This window comes from Pezoporus occidentalis, unplaced genomic scaffold (assembly GCF_034315485.1).
Source record: "Pezoporus occidentalis ecotype Australia unplaced genomic scaffold, CSIRO_AGI_Poc_V1 ctg6, whole genome shotgun sequence".
In the NCBI taxonomy this organism is placed as follows: Eukaryota; Metazoa; Chordata; class Aves; order Psittaciformes; family Psittacidae; genus Pezoporus; species Pezoporus occidentalis.
Genome location: NW_026915943.1, coordinates 4,941,849 through 4,968,319, shown reverse-complemented (window position 1 = coordinate 4,968,319; position 26,471 = coordinate 4,941,849). Strand labels below are relative to the sequence as shown.

Genomic DNA, 26,471 nt, shown 5'->3' with positions numbered 1-26,471 from the left:
ACTAAGCAAAACTTTGGATAGCTAATGAATTGCACAAGCTCCTGCTTGCTTTGTTGGGCTCCTGCTTGCTTTGCCATCATGGTATGCTTAAAGAGTTCAAACTCTTTAAGCCTCTCCAAAAGCTATTCAATGGCTGGAAGAGCATTAAAACATCTTGAATTGGAATTCAAAATACAGGGAATTCACAGGGATTCACCGGATAAACTTCATGCAGCAAAAAATAAAGCACACCTGTAGGACCCTTACACCACAATGCAACATTGTCCCTCATCCCACAGAAGCCCTAGTGATACTCACAGATCAGAATGCACTTCTGCTAAGCAACCCAAAGCATCTTGAAACAGAAAACTTAGTGTGGACAAAATAAAGTATCACCAACAGATATGTATACGGGAAATCAATGTTACCACAAGATGTCACTCTAAACTTTACTTAGGGAAGGGGTTTGACTACTTTAAAGAGATCAAAGTTACTTTTTTTCCAAATACATTTATTTTCTTCCAAATTGAATTTAATAAAACTTAAAATATAAATTACTTGCTTAAAAGGAGAAAACAGCTAAACAAACACGAGAAATAGAGTCCACCACACCAAAACTCACTGCTAAACCCTCAGAAGGCAGGCTGGGTGTGAAACGATGAGTATAAAAACAGAACAGTCTTTGGTTTTAGAGGTTGAAGAAGAATAAGAATAAAGTTACACTTCAATATCACAGGTTAACATTAGAGACTAAAACTAAGTCAAGAACGAAAAAGCAAGACTTGGGAGAGTATATGCAGTACACAATGCAATCCTGCATAGAAGCATAGAATCATAGAATGGTTTGGGTTAGAAGGGACCTTAAAGATCATCCAGTTCCAAGCCCCCTGCCACGGGCAGAGACACCCTTCCACTAGATCAGGCTGCTCAAAGCCCATCAATCCCTCTGTCTCACTGGGATTAGGTTGGATTTCTCCTGCTATCTACCTTTTTTGAAAGATACTGCCTGACACAATTCCTCCTACTACCAGCAGGCACTTGGATTCTGGGAAGACAGTGAATCTCCTGACAAATTCCCTGATGTAAATAAGCATTCATATATATGAATATATCTACATATGTTAAAATATGTAATTATATCATGTACGTGTATATACATGTGTGTGTGTATATATATACATAATATTGTGAATATATGATTTTTTTATGCAAATATACATATATAAACCCAGAAGTTTGGTGGGAGAAGGCAACAAGAGCACTCTTGAGCCATACATCCCCTATGTGATGGAAGTAGAGGACCAGCCCAGGGCATGCAGCAGGGCAGTGGCAGAGCCAGGATCTGGAAGTGAGTCCTCCAAGCAAAGACAAGCAAGCACCATCTGCTTTGACATTTCCATTATCAGTAGTGCATCAAAAATAAAGATGACCCAAAGCCCACTACCTCCAAGAAATATGCCTTCAAACTACTTATTTTGCAAAAAGAAAACCATCTAATTCAGTTAAAGCATCTAACTATTGTGACATTAGGACAAAAATCAGATTGAAGACAAAGGAAATAGTACCTTTGGTGGGGTCAGCATCTCCATTAGGCTGGTGAAGGCTGGTGTGAAGTGTTGGACAGTTTTCACCTCACTGTAAAACATGTGTTATCAATACCATCACAATGGCATTTGAAATGAGGAACTCTTTTTTTTATCCTTAAAATCTGGGAAATCATTATTAGTAAAATTAACTTCAAAACACTGATGAGGTTGTAAAGGTCACTCCCAAAGTTAGTCACAGTTTAAGTATATGGTCACATACCATTTTTCTCCCTCCTCTGACACTTTATTCAGTACACCACATAGGCCTGTTTTAGGAAGCTGAGCAACTTGTGCATCATTTATCTCAGGAACTGAAAGGCTGGGAGCAATAAGAAGATTTCTTGAAGGTTCTTTAGTTTAAGAGCATTAAACGCCGCCCCAGGAATTACATCCTACCTCTGACTCCTACAGTCACATATGCTGTTTTTCCAAATGATCACCTATCAGATCTTCATGTTTTAAGTGCCCAAAATGAGACCCTGGGACAGTCTTGCTGGAATAGTGATACTCCCTGTTGCAGCTGGAGCTGTGGTCAGACATTAAAAGTGATGTATGTGGTGATGTCTCCAATGTCGCCGATCAGACCTCAAAAATAAGTAGATATTTTTACCACTATTTCTTAGGGCTTCTATACCATCTCTGTGGCACAGAACTACAATCACCTCACCACATGGTAAATAACAATGGGAAAGCAACAGATTAAATACTCACTCATGGGCTGCACACTTAGTGAAGAAGGGTTTTTGAAGGAAACAGTTTGAGGTCAAATAAATAAGTATCACACGGCAGGTATGCACAGGAATTTAACTCAGTTCATAGGAGTTACCTAAGTTATAGCACTGCCCTACCTCTGAGCACAGAGCTATTCTCTTCTTTTCACATTGTTTTGAAATACCAGGTTATTTCTGTGTAACATAAAATAATGATAATTGTTATTATCAAAGCTATTTTCTAACGCCTGGGATTTCATGCAATAAAAGTGCCTTCATCAACTACATCAGCAGAAATCCAAACCCACACAACTATGATGACAAAATGGAGACGGGAAGAGGCAAATGAAAGACATAAATTCAGTCTGCTTTGGAAAGAGCTCGTAACTATCTCAGTGGCAGATCAGCATGACAGAGCCCAAACGCAGCCGCAGAGAATGGACCACACAACAGAATAAACACACAAGGGGAACAAAAAACAGTCTGTGGTGCTTCTTGTCAAGGCATATTTTACTACCCAAGAGAGCTCCAAAGTACAGGTTCATACTTGAGCAAACTACAGAAGGTTGCAATAAATATGCTACCCATGGTTACCTGGTATTATATGTACTTTAATTCAGGCAAGTATTAGATATATTAATATATAAATATATACACAAATATATACATATATGTAGACGTAGGATTAAGTAGTTTATTTTCATGCATTTTACTATTCAGCGCTCAATCCCAATTGCACTTAAATCAGTGTCTTTCACTGACTCCCACAACACTGGAAGAACAGGGTTATGAGAAAGAGTCCTGAGGTCCCAGCAGGGCACCAGGCAATCAATTCAGCTCATTTATAGCAGCTTTGAAAACCATCAGGTATAACACTCTTCAAGGCTAAAATGTTTCTGCAATTTCAAAGCTGCCATGCAGTTTCTGAAAACCTTACATTCACTAAACAAAAATCACCATCAGAGTCTAGCCTGAAATGACTCTGCAGACCAAAACATGAGGGAGGCAGAACAGCTCTGCTATTTTAGAGACAAAAATAAACACTGGGATTAGTGATGGAACAGCTTGCTCCAGATTATTTTCTTCCATTTTATTAGTAGATGTACAAACTACATTAGCAGGCTATAAATCCACCCTTCCTTTACTTAATGCCAAAAAAAAATCATCTATCCCATTGTTCTTTCATATTCTCTCAGCTTGGAAAAGAAGAATACATTATTCAAAATGAAACCAGATTATCTAAATGCATCTTTTAATAATTATTATCTAGTGCTCATCACAAACCAATAATAAAAGGCTATCCCTATTTAATGCAAAGAGAAAGAAAAGCTTCACACTGGGACAGCAGCCACACAGCAACAGCTGCTGCAACTGCATTATATTAATTCTAATTATACATGGAATCCATATGGCCAAGACACACTTAAAATACCCCAAAACACTACAGGAACAAAAACTGGCTTTTATTCATTGCTGCGTATTGAAAATGAACACGCTCAACAACTCTCACATTGCTCATATTAAAAACTCATCTTAAAAATGGTTTATTTCCAATGCACAGCTTTTGCATTTCGATTGAGACAAGTCCACAGAGCTTCTGAATTCCTTGTCTGAGATGTAAATGCTGGCATTCATTGGTTAAAAGGCAGCAAAACGCAAGCAGAGGGCTGCATTAGGATTACAAGTGATTATGTATTACCTAGGTTGTACCAGTGCTGTAATCAGTTTCTTCTTGTACACAGATAGACTGAGAATCAATCCAAATACCTGGGCCAGGATTCTGAATTTTTCAGACTCCATCAGCATTCATATCCATGCAATTCTTTAAGGGAGAGGTGAATAGCAAGGATGAGATCCCCATCAATATCCCCACAAATGTAAGAGGCATGTAAAGCCGTATGTATTCCCACAAATGTAAGAGAGCTTTGCTTTTAGGTTGAGGTCTTTTTCATAATTCACAAGCTTTTAATATTTAAATCCTTTCAACCAAGAACCAACCTGGGGCACCCACACAAGATTCCCACATCTTCACACACCCCCCTTCTCTCAAGACGGAACATAACCAAATTGCTTTTACGTTGTCTTGGGTGGTCTACTCACACCTCCAAGCTGGCCATCAGGACCAGGGAGCACCATGCCCTGGCTCAGTTTGTTCCTCACCTCTAACCAGTCAGGCATCACTGTAACATCCAGAAAGTCCCAAAGGGAAAAGCAGTTCTGAGATTTTCAGACTTACAGAAGTATTTCAGCTCCTCTGTCACAGACACAACTAAAAAAGACTGGGTAATATTTGAGACCTCAGTGAAACTCCCCTCCACAGATATCTTCAGCCTGATTTCCCTATAGTAACGTGATGTCTTTTTCCTGCATGTACAATGAGAGTGTTTTCCAGCTCTCACTGGCTAACTTTGAACCCTCTGCCCTATGTCAGTGCAACTTGATAGAAGTAGGGGAGCCTCACACCTCCTCCAAAGGATCTGCAGGTACCATCGTGGGAAGAGTTAGAAGAGCCAGAGAGAAATGATCATAGAATCATAGAATCCTAAAATAGTTAGGGTTGGAAAGGACCTTAAGATCATCCAATTCCAGCCTCCCTGCCATAGGCAGGGACACTTCACACTAAACCATGCCACCCAAGGCTCTGTGAACCTGGCCTTGAACACCACCACAGATGGAGCATTGGGCAACCCATTCCAGTGCCTCACCACCCTCACAGTAAAGAACTTCCTCCTTATATCCAATCTAAACTTCCCCTGTTTAAGTTTTAACCCATTACCCCTTGTTCTATCAGTACAGTCCCTAATGAAGAGTCCCTCCCCAGCATCCTTATAGGCCCCCTTCAGATACTGGAAAGCTGCTATGAGGTCTCCACGCAGCCTTCTCTTCTCCAGGCTGAACAGCCCCAACTTCCTCAGCCTGTCTTCATACGGGAGGTGCTCCAGTCCCCTGATCATCCTCGTGGCCTCCTCTGGACTTGTTCCAACAGTTCCATGTCCTTTTTATGTTGAGGACACCAGAACTGCACACAATGCTCCAGGTGAGGTCTCACAAGAGCAGAGTAGAGGGGCAGGATCACCTCCTTCGACCTGGGTGCAGCCCAGGATACGGTTGGCTTTCTGGGCTGCAAGCACACACTGAAGCCGGCTCATGTTCATTTTCTCATCAACCAGCACCCCCAACTCCTTCTCCGCAGGGCTGCTCTGAATCTCTTCTCTGCCCAACCTGTAGCTGTGAATGCTGATATTGAAGGGGAAATTGCACTGCCATTGAACCACAACAACAGTAGACCAAAATCCACTGGAAATCAGTTACATTAGATCTGCCTTTTTTCAGAGGGGGGAATAAATGGTTCACTCTGTGTGACCAAACTCTTACTGGAGAACAATACCTGCAAAACAGCCCCCAGCCCATAAGAAATAACAGCCACGCATCTTCAAACCATCCCAAAGATCCAACACTGCTACCTTTAGTTCTTTTGAAAGCACAAATTTGCTTACTAAGAGAATTGGACTTCAAGAATAAAAGCAGCTGCAGCTGTCTTCAGGCAAAACAAAAGCTGCCCTTGAATTTAAATTCCAGTTCTGCTGTAATTTATGCCGCAACAAAGAAAGATGCCAGTTTGGGAAAGTAGGACTCTGTGTGGAGTAATAACAGGCTTCCCCATTGTCAGAGATGTCGTTTGAGCACCTCTCAACTGTGACAGAGCACTGATGCGCTTCTGCACATTTCTTCTGCTCCTCGACATCTGTAACAGTCAGGGAGGGTTTCAGTATTTTTAGATACAGCGACAGTAGAATCTTCATTTCTCAGTCAGGGTAAGTCTGAATACAAATCTCTGGAAGAATCACTCCAACACATGATCCAAGGCAAAAGAAGTCAATGGGAGTTTTCCTTTGACTTTGTGAATGTTGGACTCAGGCCCTCAGTGAGAGAATTGCCTAATGTCTCAGGGCTGGACACAGGCTTGGTTGCATGGGATTAATTCCCAAGGAATTTAGTGTTGTTACAAGAGGAGAAATAGCCTGACATGACCAGAAACCAGCTCACTGAGATTAAGTCTAGAGAACAATGACATATGAGATCAGTGACCTTACATTCAGAAGCACTGTAAATAGCTAAGCACACTGAACACATAAGCAGGCTAAAAATGTCTACCAAGAGAGCACAAGCTTGGCAAGTATGAATAGATAACACCCGGCTCTGCTTTCCTATTGAAAATTGCTTTTCCTATTGAAAATTCCCTAATTGCCTATTTCTGCAGGGTTGGGGAAGAGTGGCTGTAAAGCTGCCCATGGAAAAGGACCTGGGGGTGCTGACTGATGCACGCTGAACATGAGCAGCTTGCGCCCAGGTAGCCAAGAAGCCAAGAGCATCCTGGCTTGTATCAGAAATAACATAGCCAGCAGTGCCAGGGCAGTGATTGTCCTCTCGTACTGGGCACTGGTGAGGCTGCACCTCGAATCCTGTGTTCAGTTCTGGGTCCCTCATGACAAGAGAGACATTGAGGTGCTGGAGCAAGTCTAGAGAAGGGCAATGGAGCTGGTGCAGGGCCTGAAGCACAAGGCTGAGGGACCAGGGCACGGGGGTTAGTCTGGAGAAGAGAAGGCTCAGGGGGACCTTATCGCTCTCTACAAGAGGTGGGGGTCAGTTTGTTCTCCCGGGTAATAGTGATGGGACAACAGGAAATGGCCTTAAGCTGCACCAGGATTATTTAGATTGGATATTAGGGACAATTCCTTCACCAAGAGGGTGCTCAGGCATTGGAACAGGCTGCCCAGGGCAGTGCTGGAGTCACCGTCCCTGGAAGTGTTCACAAACCATGTAGATGAGGCCCCTTAGACATGCTTAGTGCTGGCCTTAGGCAGTGCTGGGGTAATGGTTGGAGTTGATCTTAAATGTCTTTTCCAACCTAGAAGATTCTGTGATTCTATGAAAAGTTCCCCAGCACAGCAATCCATTTAATATCCTTTTGGTCCCTGAAACACTGACACAGACTAAGCACTGAAACATGTTTCCTCCTGGGGATTGGGAAACTGGTACTAGTGAGGACCACCATCACCTCAGAAAGGTCAATCATATTCCCTATTTTGATGTCCTCAACTCTGGCAGCTTTATCAGAAGCCTTGTGAAATTTGGCATCACCTGGCTTTCTGTGGTGCCATGAATGTCAACTTGTACATTTGCTCAAAGGAAAAAGTACAAAAGAGGTCTTAATGGTTGTGGAGGAAAGCCTGAAAACATGACTGCAGTGTTCCTTATATCATAGAAGCAAACAATAACAACCTGAGGTATTTTATAGATGATTTCTATGCCTTTTGTGAAAATCTCAAATACTTTTCAACACTGAATGCCAGCACTACCATGTATGACTAGCAATGGATTTTGGAGGTGTTGCATGATCCTGGCATTTCCTCTGACATCTATACTCGTTCTTGAACACCTACTTTGGGGCAGGCTCCATCTCCATCCCAGGACCGTGTTGTGGGTCTCCTGCTTTTCTCACCATTTATCCTGCTGTTCCCACATCTACTCCTGACCCACCTCTTTGTCTCTACTCCCAAATTGCTGTCACTATTTAAAGAGTTTCTCTTTAAACATAAAATGCCTAAACAAATTCCTTGTCTTTCCATGTACTGCCTCTACATCCTTCTTCTCTCTATATGGTCAACAGCATAATTACTCCTCTCAGCATTAAAGCCTACAGACAGGGGGGGGAATTTTTTATCATTATTCATGCATGGCTATGTCTATCAAAATCCCATTCTTCATTCTTAGCATTTCCCTTTTGTGACAGGTCCATGTTTCAGCATCTCATCAATACTCCAATGACAGGTCCCCCTCCAGTTTCTTTCATATCTAAATTATCCTTGCCCTAAGGGAAAGGGGAGTTTCAGTCTCAGCTCATAGCTTTGTAAGCACCAAAGTCAATCAAACTAGGATGAATCCATAGGAAACCAAGCTCTTGACTTGCTTCATGCTTACCATACTAATTGTTTTCATTTGTCAATGGCTATGCTAATTTTTAATAGGTAGGAACATATTAAAATAATTAAAGCAAAAGGGGACTTGCTTTGGCTCTCTTTAATGGCTATATTTTATGTCCCACTTACATATCCTATCTGTCCTACAGCACATGGAGGTTTTCAAGACATAACTAGATCCCTGGACGTTTGGATACTACTATAACACTCAGAGTTATGATGCCACTTAATTGATACAAGGTTTTAATACAAAAGTAATATGTGCTTGCAGAAGAATGATCTGTCTTCCCTTCTGACTTGGTTTAAAAGACATCAGTGCTCTTTTAAAATGGATTGTTATAACAGGGGTTATTTAAAAGTGAGCTGAATGAAGTAAAGAGTCTAAAAACTCCCTCTGGAAACACAAAATTATATCCTAAGTCTTTAAATACAGGCTGCGGCACAGATGACCGGTAAATTCGGTAATCCTTACAGTAAATGTTTACTACAGCAGTTTTAAAGACAGGAGGCTTTATAACAGCCACATTATCTTGCAGAAATGGTACAATACCATGAAAAGAAAAAGGAGGTGATGCAGATTTCAGCTGAAAAATGACATTTTAAAATTGAAGCAAAGTTACAAAAGCATGAGTTAAAAAAAAAAACCCATCAGACATGGTTTGAAAGGCCTCAGGAAATACGTCATCCAGCGCAGATTGGGTTTATCCGAATTTTAGGAAAACCTATTGGGATTAGTTTTCACCTAATGCTGCATAAGACGATTACAGCTATTTGTGGCACTTTAATTCCTGCTAGAAACAAAATGATGCTTTATAGAGATGTATCTACAAAAAAAAAATAAAACCAGAAAGCAACCCTGACATAAATCTCTTTCATCCATTCTCATTCTGCAGAATGGCCTCCCCTAAGCTGCACAATCGTGTGCACTTTTCTTAATGAAGTGAAGGCTCAGCAACTATATAGCAGAGGGTTTCAGAAACAAATTGTACTAAACTATGTATTGCATTATAAAAACCACTTAAGTTGCATACAGAACAAATGCTTGGTCATTTGGACATATGCAGATGACTATTATTACTCTCATGGTTTTCCTTTTCTGTCTCTGCACGATGCCTCCAAGATACACCATTATGAAACAACCCCAACAAATGAGGCATTTGGATTTCCACAAGTTTCATTTCCTCTTCCTTGAAGGGTTTTAAAACATAAATTTTCATATATGCCATAATTTGAGAGGACCCTGTGTTTTTAATATGAAAACCCAAACACCCTTATGAGCTCATAACAACAGCACCGTAACTCCTCACTGTGCATAGGACTGGTACAATCCTGTTGGTGAAAACAATGTGGAATTGACTTAAGGGTAATGCAACTATCTAAATATGTGTTCTTCCCCTTGCACGCTCCTTCTGAAGAGTTTCTCCTCCTGCCTCTTCTTAGGGCTGGATTTTCAAAGCATTGTGTTTGGGCCACTGGAGTGTAAATGGGACTCCAGAGACTGCAGCTTCACACAGCGCTTTGAAGATGTGCCTCTTAGCAACTAACTCAGCTGTAACTGAACACAGAAACTCTAGAAAGAAGTCCAGCAACAAGAGCAGCCTGGAGGGAGAAGTAGATGCTTTTGAACCTGAAATAAAATGTGAAAGGACAATCCTTCAATAATCCTTCCGTAAATCATGTACAGAACTTTTACTTCCCTATTTATAGTCGCTTCTTGCATGTGTAGAATATACACAGGAAAAATACTGAATCCTCATTTTTCTCATGTCACTCCCCCATTCAACAGTTAATATTTATGAAACACATTGAAGATAAAAACAATCACACACGCACATTGAGAGCCCAAGTTCAAAGAGGACTGGTTGAATCAAATCCCACAAGCACAAACTGCAGAGCGAAAGGAACTAGACAACGCCAGATCTGAAAACTGCTGCTAATTACAATTTATCTTAACTTTATCTGTTCTATTACACTCAGTTTGAGGCATCCTACTGATTTTTAAAGCATTTTGGAAGTTAATGAGAATGGAACGCACAGGTAAAGGAGAGGGATGGTTTCAACAGCTGGATTTATTTGTAAAGCAATCTAATTGCACTGAAGCTGTAGGACCTGCAAAAACTGAACTTGACACGTAAAATTATGCTAACTTTATAGCTGCTTGGCATGTGCACTTCTGCATCCAGGGTAATGATTCTGTACAAAAATCAAACTCTTCATCAGTAGTTATAGCCTAAATATTCAAAAGGCCAGTTCCATTCTGGACAAAACCAAGGCTCAGCGGCTGTAGAGACTGAGTTTTGGAATGCGATGAGCACTCAGACTCTGAAAATTAAGTCTCATTAAGATTAGGCACTCAAAAATGGTTGTTTTCAATACCATTAGACATTCTGTGAATACAAAAGACAAAGGAACACTAGCAGTACAGAACTTCAAAGGAGATCAGAAGATCTGCCTTTCTTTGTGTGGTCTGATTTATAGGTGTATGGAAGAAACTATGACGGGAAGCTAAAACAGATGTCATGGAAGTGGGGCTTTTTGAAATACTGATTATGCAAGAACTTCATTATTGATTGTGTAATAACACCATCTATGACATTTAAAATACTGGAGAGAGGTCACTCTTTTGTATTATTCCATAATCTAGACCAACCAAATAGCAAACCAAAAGATCATAATGAGAGACTTTGAACACATCTTGCAACTCCCAAATCTCTTACAAAAAGAAGCATTTAAGGACAAGGAAAAGACACCCAAAGGCCTACAAATTAAAATGCTATCTAACACCCGTAGCACCACGCTCAATGTGTTACTTTGGCGATCAAAAGATTCATATATTCTTTGGATTCAACCTTAGTGCAGCTATAATCACTTCTTCTTTTCAGACATATGTAATGCATCAGCAGCATAGCCACACACAAGGCGCACATGTTGCTAGAACACTTTGAAGGATTACTTCAAAGTACTGGAGAAGTAAATGTACAGCTAAAGTCACTTCTATGTATTTCTTTAGCACATACTTCTATACCCACAGATAATACAAACAACATAGAAATGTCCCATCCCTTTTTGACTCTTTAGTTCAAATCTATGACCATTTGGTAACTACCATTCAATTGTGAATCTATTTCCTTTTATAAAGAATACACAGCAACTAAAAATTATGTAGGATTCATAAAATAAAGCTGATCACTTTAAAGAAGCCAAGAGAAATGACAAGTAAAATAGCATTGACATGAATTAATTCTATTTGCAGGAAATGTTAGAGACTGGTATCATATAGTTTTCATAAATGCTATAGAAATTACTGAAACTCCTCCTAGACCTCCACTGCCTTCACACCAATAGCGCAGTACTGACGTGCTTCTACTTTGATGATATATAATCACCTTTTTCCCTAACTGCTACTGATTATAGGTCTGCAATGAGCACAAATTGGCTCATAGGCTTCAAACCACCACGACTTGAAGGTATGTGTGCTTCCACAAACATCACTTGTGTTAATGTGCCCTTCAGACTAGTTCTGCACAAAATGCACAGATGTTTGTGAAGGAATAAAACAATGAGAGGCCAATGCAAGGTGAGTAAGAGCGCAGAGGGAGGTAGAGCAAGGGTGATGCACAGTTACTGTCACCACTTCCCGTGACTGGCAGCACAGGCATGGCATAAGGAACAACAGGGGTGCTACAGCAACCACGTATGTTAATGACCTTGCAAACATCATATGTAATAACTTAGGGAGGTTATTTTATACAAAGCTCCAAAACACCACGTTTGATTTTGACAAATACCACCACTTACAAGGTGAAATGGAGACCTTAAAGTAAATGGAAGAAAGACTGAGCAACAGGCCAGCAAGTCCATTTTGAACACTGCATGAATGAGAACATTCCATCAAAGTTCCACTGTAACCTTAAGCATTTTTCTTGCCTCATTTCCAAGGTTCTTTGGCTGACACTTTTCACAAAACCATAATGCAAAAGACACAAAGATTTGAGATGCTACTTGGTGCCAGTGAAATCAATGAAGCTCTGGCCATTTACCTGTATGGAGATGGCTTCATCTTCAACTCTGCATAAACAGCGATATCCTACTCTGGTTCCATAACTTCCATTAAACAAAGGAATGCAGCAAGGTTTAGGAATCACCACTCGATGCCTTAACTGGCATGAGGTTTTTGTTAGTCTTTTTCTCACCATGAATAAGAAAATGCCTTTGAAACATCGGGACAATGAGTTTCCCCACAGAGGACCTGGATCATCTCAACGTGCTGTTCCATTGCAAACATGAATGGTGACCAATAAGAAAGTTACTAGGTCTGTCCTAGCTCTGGCCTTCAAGAGCATACATTTAGGATTAATCATTAGTACCTACCTAGAAGTGCCTGAAACAAGCTGCTCTTAAAGATGCTCATCACCTTTCTGATGGCTTTTTTCAGTTGTTGCTCCTCTGGCTTCCTTAGTTTTTTGCAGTATTCTTCCAGCAGCACCAAAGCTCGGTCAGTATCTAGAAACAAACAAGTACATAAAAAGTCTTTTCTTTGCTCTGGAAAGTATTTAAATGCTCAAATATTAACTTTACATTTCTAAAGGCACACTTCACACATGTAAGGAACTTTTAGAACAGATGTTGCATCCTATCATTAGCTGTACACCATCAGCAACATAGGCAAAACAGAGAGATGAACCCAACAGCAAACCAGAAGATTACTGCATGTCAGAGATCTCCCTGCAAAGGAAAAATGATCTTTTGAATGGCATCTACAAGAAGTGCTTAACTTCTATTCACCCAAAACCAGCTGGAAGCCATGGGGTTTGGACCAAACTACAACTTGCAGAAGCTTCAAATTTACAGACAATAACCATTATGGATACCCATGCAGGAGAACTGGCCTTAAAACATATACAAAGAAGGCATAGAAGTGTTTGCTTGGCATCTACAGCAGTCAGTTCTCTGTTCTCTGAATAGCAGATGTGTATCTAAAGGCAGGTGTCCAAGAGCACAGTTGTTTTTTTTCTGTTCCCTCAATACATAAAATTGCTACCTACCTCTCTGGCAAAAATGAGACTTTAACAGCAGACTTCCATTCATGTGTTGGCCCAGATGCAGCAATCCAGCCTTTCTGTAAGAGCCCAGAGACACAGAGCTCTGCTCTTCCTGCTGCTATTATCTTTGTGCAGTGATTTGCCAAGAGCATGAGTGACATCTAAATTGTAGAAAATCTAACCATCACCATCTTCCATATAAGAAAATAGAGGAAAATGGAGAATCAGACTTCACCTTCCCTTCTCCACATCCTAGCTAGCTCACAGAAATGTCCACACACACATATATATGTGACACTGAGATACCTATATAAGCTTCATTACCAGGAGAGGTTCAGACTGCTTACTTAGATTAAACTCAAACTCAATAAAGTACTGTACAAGGGCTTGGAAAGGCAAAGCAGACTGCTTTTATCATTCTCTAAATAACCTAAAGAAAACTTCCTCATTATATAAAAGTTGTCTTTGTTCATTCAAAGCTCATGAACACAATCCCTGTAGTGTGGGCCTTGTGATGTGACAGATGAGCTCACAGGCGGCAGAGACTTCTATTCTGTAAGTTGATAACATTCCTAAACTAAAAAGAAGAAATATTTAATCATGGAAGCACAGAATCATAGAATGGGTTGGGTTGGAAAGGACGTAAGATCACCCAGTTCCAACCTCCCTGCCATGGGCAGGGACACCTCACCCTAGACCATGTCACCCAAGGCTCTGTCCAACCTGGCCTTGAACACTGCCAGGGATGCAGCATTTACCACTTCTTTGGGCAACCCATTCCAGTGCCTCACCACCCTCACAGTAAAGAACTTCTTCCTTATGTCTAACCTGAACTTCCCCTGTTTAAGTTTGAACCCATCACCCCTTGCCCTATCACTGCAATCCCTGATGAAGAGAAAAACTGTTAATATTATTAACATTTAAGAAGATGCAATTTCTTTTCTTTCTCCTCACAGAAATTCTCTTTGGTCACAAGCATCTTATGAGAGAAACAAAGAACATGAATGAAAAGGTATTTAAATGTACATATATGCTCACAGATATATAAAAAATACATGTATATATCACTTGTTTATGAAGATAAGGGAGCACTTTATATCAGTGCAGACATTTATACAATGAAGGAGCTCATAGCTCTCTGATGTAATCCCACCTTGAGGCTGTCTCCAAGAGGAATCCCTTCTTTCTATGTGAGCTGCCCCTGGGACAGGGAAGGGTTAGGCAGTCGCCTTATTTTCAGCTAAAGCCAGTAGCATGCTTAGAACCCATTTGTGATCTGTAGAGACAGATCAGCTCTTTTAAAGGCCAGGTCACATCACAGGTGGGTTCCCAGCATGGGTCACACAAACCAAAAGCACAGCCTCAAAACAAACTTCTGGGTCCCAGTAAGATATGATTAGGATATCCCCAAGAAATGGTTAGGAACAGAGAACTAATTCTAATGTGAGCTCAGCTTCTTTTGCCTTGAAAACAATAATCACATTGTACCTTTCACTGGCTTCATGACTGTGTCCGACCTGCCCGTGACACATGTGCCTTCATCCATGTAATGAGAGTTCTGGTAGACCTCAATAAAATAATTTGTTAATAACTTAAAGCATGGATTTAAACTGGAAAATGGTAGATTTAGATTGGATATAAGGAAGACATTTTTCCCTGTGAGGGTGCTGAGGTGCTGGCACAGCAGTGTTCAAGGCCAGGTTGGACACAGGGGCTTGGAGCAAGCTGCTCTAGTGGAAGGTGTCCCTGCCCATGGCAGGGGCTGGAACTGGATGAGCTTTAAGGTCCCTTCCAACCCAAACCGTTCTAGGAATCTTAAGATATGATTCTGTGGATTGGAATCAGGCATTCACCTTTCCCCTAGTACAGACAGGCATATGGAATGAATACATTAGTTATATTAAAGAGAAGCAGCAAAGAGTAGTGGAAAACCGCTGCAAATTACTGAGGACATTTTTAAGAAGTGGACTGCCTGAGAAACCAGAAAAATGGGATTTGAATGCTTATTCCACACCAGACAGACACCCTACCAACCACTCTCTCTTTCTTAGTCCCTTGGTGAAGCACAGACATAAATCATTCCTTCCCTAAAGTGTATGGTTCTTGCTTTAAAAAACAGCTACAAAAAGTAGCATCCTTTGGGATTAGGAGCAGAGTTGTTCTGTTCACTTAAATCATTTCTCACCTCATCAAGATGAAAAAAGCCTACTACTAGCTGACCCCAAAACAGTGCTAAACCCTACAAACTGAACAACCAGCAACAGGGCACAATTCTAGTGTTAACTCTAAATCCTGGCTAAATCCTAGATCAAGTAATTATCTTCCTGCCTAATTTTCCTCTCTAGCTTTAATAGGATAAATTCATTTTTACTCCCTTCCTAAGCTCCTAAGCATGGACTTGTAGCTTTTTCCCACGCAATCACACTCAGTAGCAGTGTATCCAGTTTTCCAGATAACCTTTGATAGGTTGCATGTCCTGGGAGATCCAGTGACCCCCAGGCTGCCTTGCTTATGTTGAAAGCCACCACTGATGTTCTGGTGTCAGCCAGAAACGTACCTTGACCAAGAGCATTTTAACACGTCAGGGAGAGAGGCTTTGTAACTGGAGCATCCCTGAAAAGCCAAGGGCTTATGGAAACTATTCAAATTTCCAGTTATTTTGGCACTAGATCAGGCTTTCAAAAAAGCAACTTTCAGCCTTTTTGATGAGCTTTACTGGTTGTAAATCACTTGGGACGAGATCTTTATATGGATTTGTACAGTATTTAGCATGATGAGGCATAACCCTGTTCATGCGTCTGCACACCAATCAAACAGAAGCATTAAATAATACAATAATATACTATGTCTAAAGAATACTAAGTACTCTTTGCAATATAATAACCATCTTCAACTTCCAGTTATAGCCAAAGCAGATGAGAACATCCAGTACTTTGCCTTTTGGGGCCGTTTGACAGCTACAAAGCTTAAATAACATTTGGCTGCAAGAACTGACTGCCTGCACAATAGTCACATAAGAACCATATTCCCTGTCACCCAAATTAAACCAAAGTTTATGAAGCTGAATTCCCACATATCCTTCTCATTGAGAAGAATGGAGGACTGGTGATTGTCATGAAGGCCTGCATCACTCTGGGCATGGGAATACAGTATCCAAGGGACTAAAGGGTTAATTCTTAGCAGCCAAAACAAGTTCTGTACCTTACTGACAGGTAATACATACACAAATACAACCAAAACATCTTTGTTCTATGGTACCACTATTCTTCAGTGCAAATGATACCAAAGTCAAATTCAAGCAGGACCACAAGTCCACTGAATATACATGATGCAATATCCCAAGGTTTGGGCCTCCATGTGGATCCTGAGTAGGTCCTTTGTCTGCTAACAAAAGACCACAGAGAAGTCAGTGTCAGCTGTGCTCCATGAGGTTTGCTGGACATAGCTTTAGTTTTCCTTTCTGTTTCTTTGCATATTATGACACTATTTTTCTATTGATCCTATTGGCTTTGAAAGATGCCTTTGACAAAAAACAGAAGATACAGTCCTACAAAACTCACATATGTTCTAGACTTCACATATTCTGGACTTCACTTACACACCAGTCGAGTTCATCTAACTACACTTACTGAAGCATTTAACACTGATGTGTTCATTAAAACATTGTTGATATGTGTGCCTTCACATGGGACAGATGATGACACAGCCATGCCTGCCCATGGCAGTTCACACAACGTAACATCTATGGGAACAGCTGCAGGATGCAGGAAACAGTTTTCCTAATTACCTCCCAAATTCAGGCCATTTATTCTTTAGATGAAGTAAATATATGAGATCTGAAGATAATACAGGAGTAGCTATGAATTTCAATACTTAAATTGGAAAAGATTTGACTGAGAATGAATTGAAACTTTATGAGAAAGCTACAACTTACTCAAAACCAGTCTGCAAGAAGGCCCATTTTTGAAACTCCTCAAACCAGAGCATGTTGGATGATGATAACTCAAAACAAAGAAACAGACGATGGAAGCAACAAGTAATTCAGGCAGGTGCTGTTTCGTACATATTTTCTAGCCCTTAGAGCTCCTTCTAGCCATAACAAAGTCATATAGACCGGACTCTATATGGACCCGTATACAATGCTGGCCAGGACTAATCACTGTTTTTGCAGACAAACTGCTAGACTTTGAACACCCACAAGCATCCCAGTACCTAAAAGGGCTGACAAGGAAGCTGAAGAGAGACTTTTTACAAGGGCTTGTAGAAACAGCACAAGAGGGAATGGTTTTAAAACAAAAGAGGGAAGATTCAGACTAGATGTTAAGAAGAAATTCTAGATGAGCTTTAATGTCCTTTCCAACCCAAACCATTCTGTGATTCCATGATTTTACAAAGTCTGCTCACAGCTGCCGCTGCCTGCCATGGGGATATGATCCCATCACTGAACTCCTGCTATGAAGCAAGGTAGATTAGAAGATGGAGAGAAAAACACTCAATTCAATTCCAAACTCAGCAAGAACAGGAAACTTCTGCTTTGCACACGCAAGAAATCACAGCGAGCTGGTTACAGTGCCCTGCCCCGGCACAGAGCAGTAGGAGGCAGCCACTGCCTGCCAGGAAATAGGCCCACAACAGCCTGTTGGTAAGTTTAGGATCATATTTGCATTTCTTTCCTCCCACTGGCATCAGGGTTTGTGAACAAAAAAGAGTATGGAAAAATGCTGTGTGAAACAGCAACTATTATTGTTTCATCAGTGAGAGGTGTTTAACAGCAGTTAAGGTCTAACCAATGGGGTTGATAAGAGGACGGGGAGGTTTTATTTACATTTCTTCTTTTTCTAATTGTATCTGCTCCTTTTCCTAAGAGAAATTTTGATTATTTTCTGACTTGTGAAGCCTGGCACAGAAAAACACGCCAAGACATTTCAGGAAATGCTTTCCAGCTTCTGAACAACCAGAAAAGGGAAAATGTAGGGCATCAAAGCTGGAAAAGGCATCGAGAATGGGGGAGGAAAAACACAGCAGCCAAAATAGAAGTGAGAAATGCAATCAGAGCACCGCGAAAGAGAGCAAGAGAGTCTTCTCAGTGAACTTTGCTTACTTCAGACGAAAAGGACCTCAAAACCTGCTTTTACTCCTGGGGAGTTCCCACCTTTGTTAAGATGACCACTGACAGAAGCCGAGGTCTGAGCAAACACTGTTCCCTGTCCCACTGTAAAATGTGTTGATTTGATCCTCTGCTTTGGAAAGCTCAAATAATTACAATGAGTAACAGGGGGGAAGCAGGTGACTTGCACAGGGAGTGATCCCGAAGCCATCACTAACTCATTTGCCTTTCTCAATCTTCACACACAACAACAAACACAAAGGAATAAATGCTGTCAATTTGCAACACTGCAACAATTCCAGTTAAATCTTGAGAGACACAAGAAGCAGTGCACTAAGACGGTTGAGAAAACACAAGCTGTAGGCTGCAATGCTTCAGAAGGCTTGAGAATTAGTAGATAAATGACAATCATAAAATATTTACATATAAACACCAACATGAGACACAAATTAGTGTAGCAGATTGCACAGAGGGAACACAAACAGGCAATACATGGCCCTGTACAAACCAGAAAGCTCTCAGCATCTCAGGCACTTCATAACCGCAACAGAACTACCAAGAAAAGGCAACATATGGCCTATGCAACCTTGAGGTAACATAAGGCATTACGTATGTGACAAATACTATCACCCCGTGATGAGCACTCGCAACAAGCAAGCAAAAGGGTTAAAAATAACAGCTCCTGAGATCATGCACAACATATAAACCCATCTTCTGTCCTGAGAGGGAAAACAAGAAGGGTTTGGTCATTTAAGGGATTACCAGGCACGTTTATTACTGGCGTTTCAGCTTTTGGGATGAGCACATAGAGGAGATTGACATGTGGTCTGTGAAGATTAACCTTGGGCCAGTGGAGAGACTCTTTCAAGGAATGATATTTAAAGGTAAGGGTGCATTCTGAGCTGCCCTCGCTGTAACAAGAAAGGCAACGTCCCTAAGTTAACCACAGCCTTGGTGAATTCTCTGCACAGATTGCTGCCCTGCAAAACACAAACTTAGGAACAGTTTGGTTGTAAAGGGGTGCTATTCCAGAGCTTGACGCTGTCAGCAGACAAGAAATGGAACAGATAGCCTGTGAGAAGAACCGCTATGCAAGTACAACAGCATCTTTCCTAGACCAAGGTAGGATTACAGGTTCAGGTATATTAAGGGGAAAGCAGGCATCCAAATGCCAAGGGAAACTGGAGTAGAGGAAGGAGGATGGGCAGCTCTGCACTGAGCAGTGTTAAGATGCAGTTGTGTTTCTGCAGGTCCTTGTGCTCCAAATAGCTGGTGCAAAAGGCTGCAATCAAAGAGCGGAAGCTGCACAGCAGTCACTTGTTACAGAATATTGATTTGTGCAGATGATGCAGTGGAGAGGGATGAATGATCTGCAAGTCAGATTGCTCTGAGGGGCGGGAGTTATGCTGTGTCAGCTGAATTCACTGAGAAACAGGAATTACAGACGCACTGAGCCCAGAGGAGCCCTGTTAGGTTTGCAGTTTACCTCCCTGCTGTGCAGAAGGACCCAGCCTTCCAGTCATCCATCCCATAGATGAGTGTCCAACTGCACAGTCCCACAAAGTTCACAAGATCCCTCACCATCTGCTTTCAGTGCCTGGAGGTTTTAGTGGGTTGTTTCTCTACATAATGTCTTTCTTGTTATAAATCAGGACAACTTCCTCTTGTCCTCCAGATGCCGATGTGGAAAGCAAACCACCATCACTCCCTTTATAGCCTCTTCTATATTGTGTGATTTGTCCTGTCCCTCCCTTACTCAGTCTCCTTTTTTCCAGGCTGAACAGTTCCAGCCCCCTGCAACATTTGTCCATGGTTTACATCTCCAAAGCCTCTTACTCTCTTTTCTGGTATTCAATTTATCTTAAAGCACAACCTCTAAACTTTGGCTGAAGACCTGGTAATGCCACAGAACACTGTCTGGTGGGTGAAGCTGGGCAGAAACACAAATGACTGGGAAGCAATGCTAATAATATAGTGCTTAGGTTCCTTTGTTGCTTGCTTGTTAAGACTTTTTGTCTAATTTACTACAAAAAAAACAGTTTCTTAAGAAAAATCCAGTTATCAGTGATGATTAGCTACATTTGCTGTTCAAGTATCTCCACACTTGATTTTACAACGTCACCATACATTTGTTAAAGTGCTTCTTTTGCATATGTTTTAGTTATAGATACATACCTTTAAACATGATTAACCATACTCACCCAAGGAACAGGATAACTATACAAAGATCAGCAAGTGACTGGCTCAGCATAAAATCACAAACTTTTCTCCAGCATTTCTGCTTAGCAAAAAGCATCTTGAAAGTGAAGCTACATTCCTGCATTAGTGCTCATGGATGGGAATACGTGACCCCTGCAATCCCATAGATAGCATTCTCTATGCATCCCTTCCTGTAAACTACAACTAAATTGTGAAAGAAATACTTAGCTTTTAGTGTATAACCTGCTCATTCTGTGTCACACTTCAATATGGAAGAGTCCATTATCATTACCACTCTGGGACCTTGATTCTTTGTACAATCCCAGACTGGTTTAGGTTAAAGGGACCTTAAAGGTCATCCAGCTCCAAACCCCTACCACGGGCAGGGACACCTTCCACTAGAGCAGGTTGCTGTGTCCAACCTGGCCTCGAACACTGCCAGGGATGGGGCAGCCACAGCTTCTCTGGGCACCCTGTGCCAGTGCCTCAGCACCCTCACAAGGAAGAGCTTCTGCCTAAGAGCTCATCTCAGACTCCCCTCTAGCAGGTTAAAGCCATTTTCCTTGCCCTGTCCCTACAGGCCCTTGTCCAAAGCCCCTCTCCAGGTTTCCTGTAGCCCCTTTAGGCACTGGAGCTGCTCTAAGTTTTCACCTTAAGGAGCCTTCTCTTGTCCAGGCTGAATCAGCCCAGCTCTCAGCCTGGTTCCAGAGCAGGGCTGCTCCAGCCTTCAGAGCATCTCTGTGTCCTCCTCTGGACTCACCCCATCACTTCTTTTCAGGGACCTTTTCAGAAGGGCTTTAGCAACTGCTGGTATTTGCTGCTCACACCACCAGGGCCATTCCTTTTCATCAGTGAGCTTTTTTCCCAGCCATGTTGGAGGTTAACGTGGGGCCTGCTTGTGAGTGATCCTGTCTCAAATTCTATGTCCTGAGACACTCAGAGCAGATTCTGAGGCCCCGAGATTCCTTCTAAACCCACAGAAACTCTGCAATTATAAGTAGTTTCACCTGAACTACTTGTTTCTGCCTTTCAAGCATCACAGTGTTACAACCTAGGTGTAAAAATGCTTATATTAAATCAACAATGCTAATACGAAGACAGAATGAAAAATGAAGCCACTAACCCCCAAAATGATGTAGCACCAAAAGAAAACCTCTTCTTTATGCAGCGGAATAAATGTAAATTGACATCTTAACAGTGTAAAATTATTAAAGAGCCCTGCTTTGAAGAGCTTACAATCTAATTGGATGTGAAACACAAAACTAGTGGAACTTGATGTAAAGTTGCAAGAGTAAAAACCAGGAGTTATTTACTTAATAGAGCTGCTGTGATTTATTTTTCTTTTTACTTTAAGAGAATATTCAGCATAAAAATTAACATAAATGTGAAAGCTGGAATGAAACAGAAAGCTAACAAAAAGATGTCTGCTCAGGAATAAGTAACTTCCAAACTCATACAAAGTATTATATCGTATAAAAGAAAACAAAGTAGAAGTAAGTAAATTCAGTAACACTAACATCTTTCTAGTGATGAAAAATTAATGGAATGAGATTAACTTGCCTTTATTTATTATCAAAATAGGCATCATGGTCTTACATTTTCTTACATTCACACTGGAACTTTTAATTTAAGAACCTCTGTGTTATACTTTGTGTTAAAAGCACAGCTCAGTAGGCATCCAACTGCAAGGCAGCACTACTGTAGAGAACACCTAGGTGTGAAGTGTAAGGCGACTTGAATTATTCCACTACAGCATAACACAAAATATACCATACAGCCAGGGGAGAGAAGAGCCTTTTAAAACCTAAATACTGGTTTCTGTTTGTAAAACTATAAATTATCCAGATTTCCTCTTTCCAGGAAATGATTCAGTTCCCCAATGTGTTTTGAAGGAAATATTGACATCTTAATCCCAAAGTGAAGTCAGACTTAAGGACCTTTGTACCAACTTGTCCTGCTGAAGACAGTTTAATGCCCTCAAAAGCTCGTCTGGACCATAGCCATTCAGAAGCAAACTTTTTTCCCCACTTATTTTGGATGCTGGTTACTACGGTAATCACCCTGCAGGTCAAGGCAGCTTTGCTGGCTATTTCTGGGATGAATATGTCAAGAAAAAGCATGATCTTTAGTTTTCTAAAGATGTTTTTGGCACTGTTTTAATCTACAGTAAATACAAGAAGATACAATAGTAAACCAGACCTTAAATTCTTAGAAGCAGTAAGAACCTGGCATGACCTGAACAAAACAAGCAGATCTGAGTAAGGCAGATTTTGCTCATTTTGCTGACTCTGGGTCTGCAAAATCATCTTTTACAACATTTGGCCACTAGTTACAAATTCAGCTTTTTCTCTGTGGTCACCCCCTGACATCTAACTTGGCCATCTGGAACAAATACAGAAGGAAAGGAGAATGAGGAAAAATAAATGCTTATAATGCAAAATAGTTACTTCTACTAACTGCAATATGCACTTAACAGGAAAGGAGGAGAGGATGCACAGCTGCCTCCTGTGTCTGTATCAACACTATGGCTGCCTTCAGTATTACACTATTTTCCCCCATAAAAATAATGAATAGTGTTAATTTATAGTACCCATAGAACACACATCAGCTTTCATAAATATCTCAGATAAGGAGAGGCTTTTTCCACTGAAATTTATAGCAGAGACTGAGGCATCATCTGAGGCAAGTGAGTTAGTGTGGTTACCCTATGAGCTGGGGAAAAGAGGAGATGACAACTGCCAAGAAGGCAATTCAGATCTTAGGTGGGTTAAAATGCCCTTTGAAGGCGGATTTCTCTCTGCTGGCCAAAGCAGCCCTTCAGGACAACAACCTGGGCACCCTGCATAGGTGAGGGAACTCAAATGGGATGGATCTTCATTACTGCTGATGAATACCAGAACAATGGTAGAGCTGGATAAAGAATATGAATTTCACCATTCCCACTTCACTTTGCAGCCTGCATTTATGTAAAAAAGAATTGTTCTGTATAATGCCCTTTTGTGTGTAAAATACATCACTGTTTCTCACAGAGGAAACAATGCCTGGCTGGGAAAAGATTACTGCCATAAAGGCAGTTACATCTTTAAATCGAGGCTTTATGGCAAAAGCTGGCAAAGCTTAGATAGCAATTTTCTGCCACTTGTTTAACTCTTGGAAAACTAAAATTGCTCTTTCCACAGTCTGTAAAGACAACCTACAGCACTGCACTGCTCCCATTCAATGTACTGGAAAAATATGAGAAGCAGTTGAACAGAACTTGGAGTGAAAAATGCAGCCTTTTAGCCATGTACTTACTTGAGAATATCTATTCAGCTATTGAAAAGACAAAAGCCTATAATACCAATGACTTGTTAGAAGTGAAAGGGAAAAATAAAATCTCCAGCACATGCTGGATCTCTTGCTGTAAGGAGCCTACAACTACATCCACTAAGATTTCTGAGCACAAAAAATTATGACTCCTTATTGAAATTTTGTTATTTAAAAAGAAGTTGTCAGTTTTAAAGAGATTTAGGGCACCAGAACTCCAGTGCATTAATGGGAGTTAGCTTTATCTGGTGAACTTTGCTTTAGAACCTGCTGCTGAGTTGTTTTTAGACCCCTTCCTTTCAACACACCAGCCAAATAAAAGTTAGCATTACCACTACAAAATCTAGTATTTCACAAAGCCTGTCAGTCAGATTCTTCTAACTGGCACTGAAGCAGTGCACAGGGGATCAGATTGAGGCTTTTGAATTCTTGACATTGATGTGCTTAATAAAACATATTCTTAAAAGCATTTCTTTATACAAGAAATTTGGAGGACTTTCTACAAAGGCATGCAGGGATAGGACAAGGGGGAATAGCTTTAAACTGGCAGAGAGGGGATTGAGATTAGATTTCAGGTACCAGGAAGAAGTTCGTTATTATGAGGGCGCTGAGGCACTAGAACAGGTTGCCCAGAAAAGCTGTGGCTGCCCCATCCCTGGCAGTGCTCAAAGCCAGGTTGAATGGGGCTTGGAGCAACCTGCTCTAGTGGAAGGTGTCCCTGCCCATGGCAGGGGGTTGGAACTGGATGCGCTTTAAAGTTCCTTTCAATTCAAATCATTCCGTGATTCTCTGATAAGAGGTATGACAAAAAATGCTACTCCATGGAAAACAGAAACAGCATGCCTCTAGATAAACCAGCTACAAGGTGGGTGAGTTAACATGGTATTAGCAGCCCACAGGTTTCATCTGGGTAAAGATACAATTCCTCTCACTCTCAGAGATGGAAAACGGGATGAGGGCAGTATAAATCCCAACATTCAAGTAGCTCTGACTGCCTAGACACAGCCAGATGTGTAGGGACAATGACAGGGTTAGTCTAGAAGCACATGTGCAACCAGGCATCTTTATGCTGGGGTTCCTGCCATCTCCATGTGAATCACAAGCAGGGCTCCAAAACTGGAATCTGGTCTCAATCACAGAGGAGGATGCATTTAATTAGTTCTTTCCATCACTGTGAAAGGCATGAATGAATTACAGTAACATTTTATGCTCTTAACTATTCTGCAGATGAATCCAAAAGATATGCAATTACAGATCTAAATATAGTCCCCAAGAGTTAACAGAAATCAACTCAGCTAAGTAACTCAGGGAAGGAGAGAGAGAAAACATCTAAAAGCACACAAAAAAAATGACTTCACTTCGTAACCTGAGTTCACTTCTTCTTTATGGCAGTACTATTTCACTTTGAAGCAAAGCTTTCCCCCAGAAGTTCCATAAGTTAGTTACGAAGACCTGTGGTCATACATAACCTGGTTTGTTTGTGAAAGTTAAGAATCAAGTGAAAAGAATGGATTTATTTACTTCTCAATTCTTCTACTTCTCAATAATGAATTTATTTACTTTTTCATCCTGTATCATCTCTCAATGGCACTCTCCAACAAGTAACTTTGTAACTAAAATCAAATGGCTGGTTTGATTTAGAATTTTAAGCATACTTAAGTGAAAGATGAGCAACCAAAAGCCAAAGAGAAAAGGCATTTGTTTAACGACACGGCAACTCTGCAATAATCCATACGCTTGTCTCATCCTTTAGCTAAAGGGTGCACATTCAGTGCCTGAAGGCTACTCCAGTCTCCCTTTCCAGCCTTGCCTCCTGGGGGGGTTTTGCTGGGAATGTGAAAGATTATCTCCCACCAGAATAAAGTGAGAAAACAAAATCCTTTCACTGTAGTACATCAGGCAATCACACACTGACACAACCATGAGCAGAACCAGGAGCAAGCATTTTTTTTTCCATAGCTGTAAGAAAACAATACTTCCTCTAAGTTATATGACTTTTATTAAGTATGTTTTCCTTACTAAACAGACCTTGGCTTTTAAAAGCAAGATGGTATTGAGCAGCAAAGTGTAAACCAGGTCCAAAGCTATGTGAAATGTGAAGACTAGTACTGGATGTGAGAGCTCTTTCAAAGGCAAATTCACAAAGTCCATACACTGTTCTTTAGGAAGACCAGAAATGGTCAATGCCAAATCAAAAATTAACAACTTCCAGTGATAAGTATCAGGATATTTCAAACCTTGGGTTTATTTTAAAGGTTTCTCTGTCTCATTCCTGATTTTAGGAGAATATTTTGATCAAAGCCAAAATAGCAACACATAAAGAAGTGCTGAAAGGGAGAGGGATAATCCTGTCCTTGATGCTGCTATTGAAATACATACTTCTGCCCAGCCTGGAAGAGAGCATCTCACTGGGATTTCTACAGATGGCTTGGGTGGGAAAGACAATAGGAATGAACTCCCAAATACATAAGACCAGAAAGGGAAAAGAAATCAACAGCAATGTGAAGCTAGTTAAGACACAAAGTGCTGTTAAAAGCATAATGCAAATAAATGGGGAAAAA

At 40.9% G+C, this 26,471-nt stretch overlaps 1 protein-coding gene across 16 annotated transcripts in view; it reads right to left on the bottom strand.

The window, feature by feature from the left end:
• DLG2 (discs large MAGUK scaffold protein 2) overlaps window positions 1–26,471 on the bottom strand; it is a 1,003,655-nt gene that overhangs the window by 973,478 nt on the left and 3,706 nt on the right. For all 16 annotated transcript variants that reach the window (XM_062639108.1, XM_062639096.1, XM_062639094.1 and 13 more), the window contains one exon: window positions 12,628–12,759. In XM_062639108.1, the coding sequence (XP_062495092.1) occupies window positions 12,628–12,759 (132 nt within the window). The remainder of the gene's footprint in view (window positions 1–12,627; window positions 12,760–26,471) is intronic.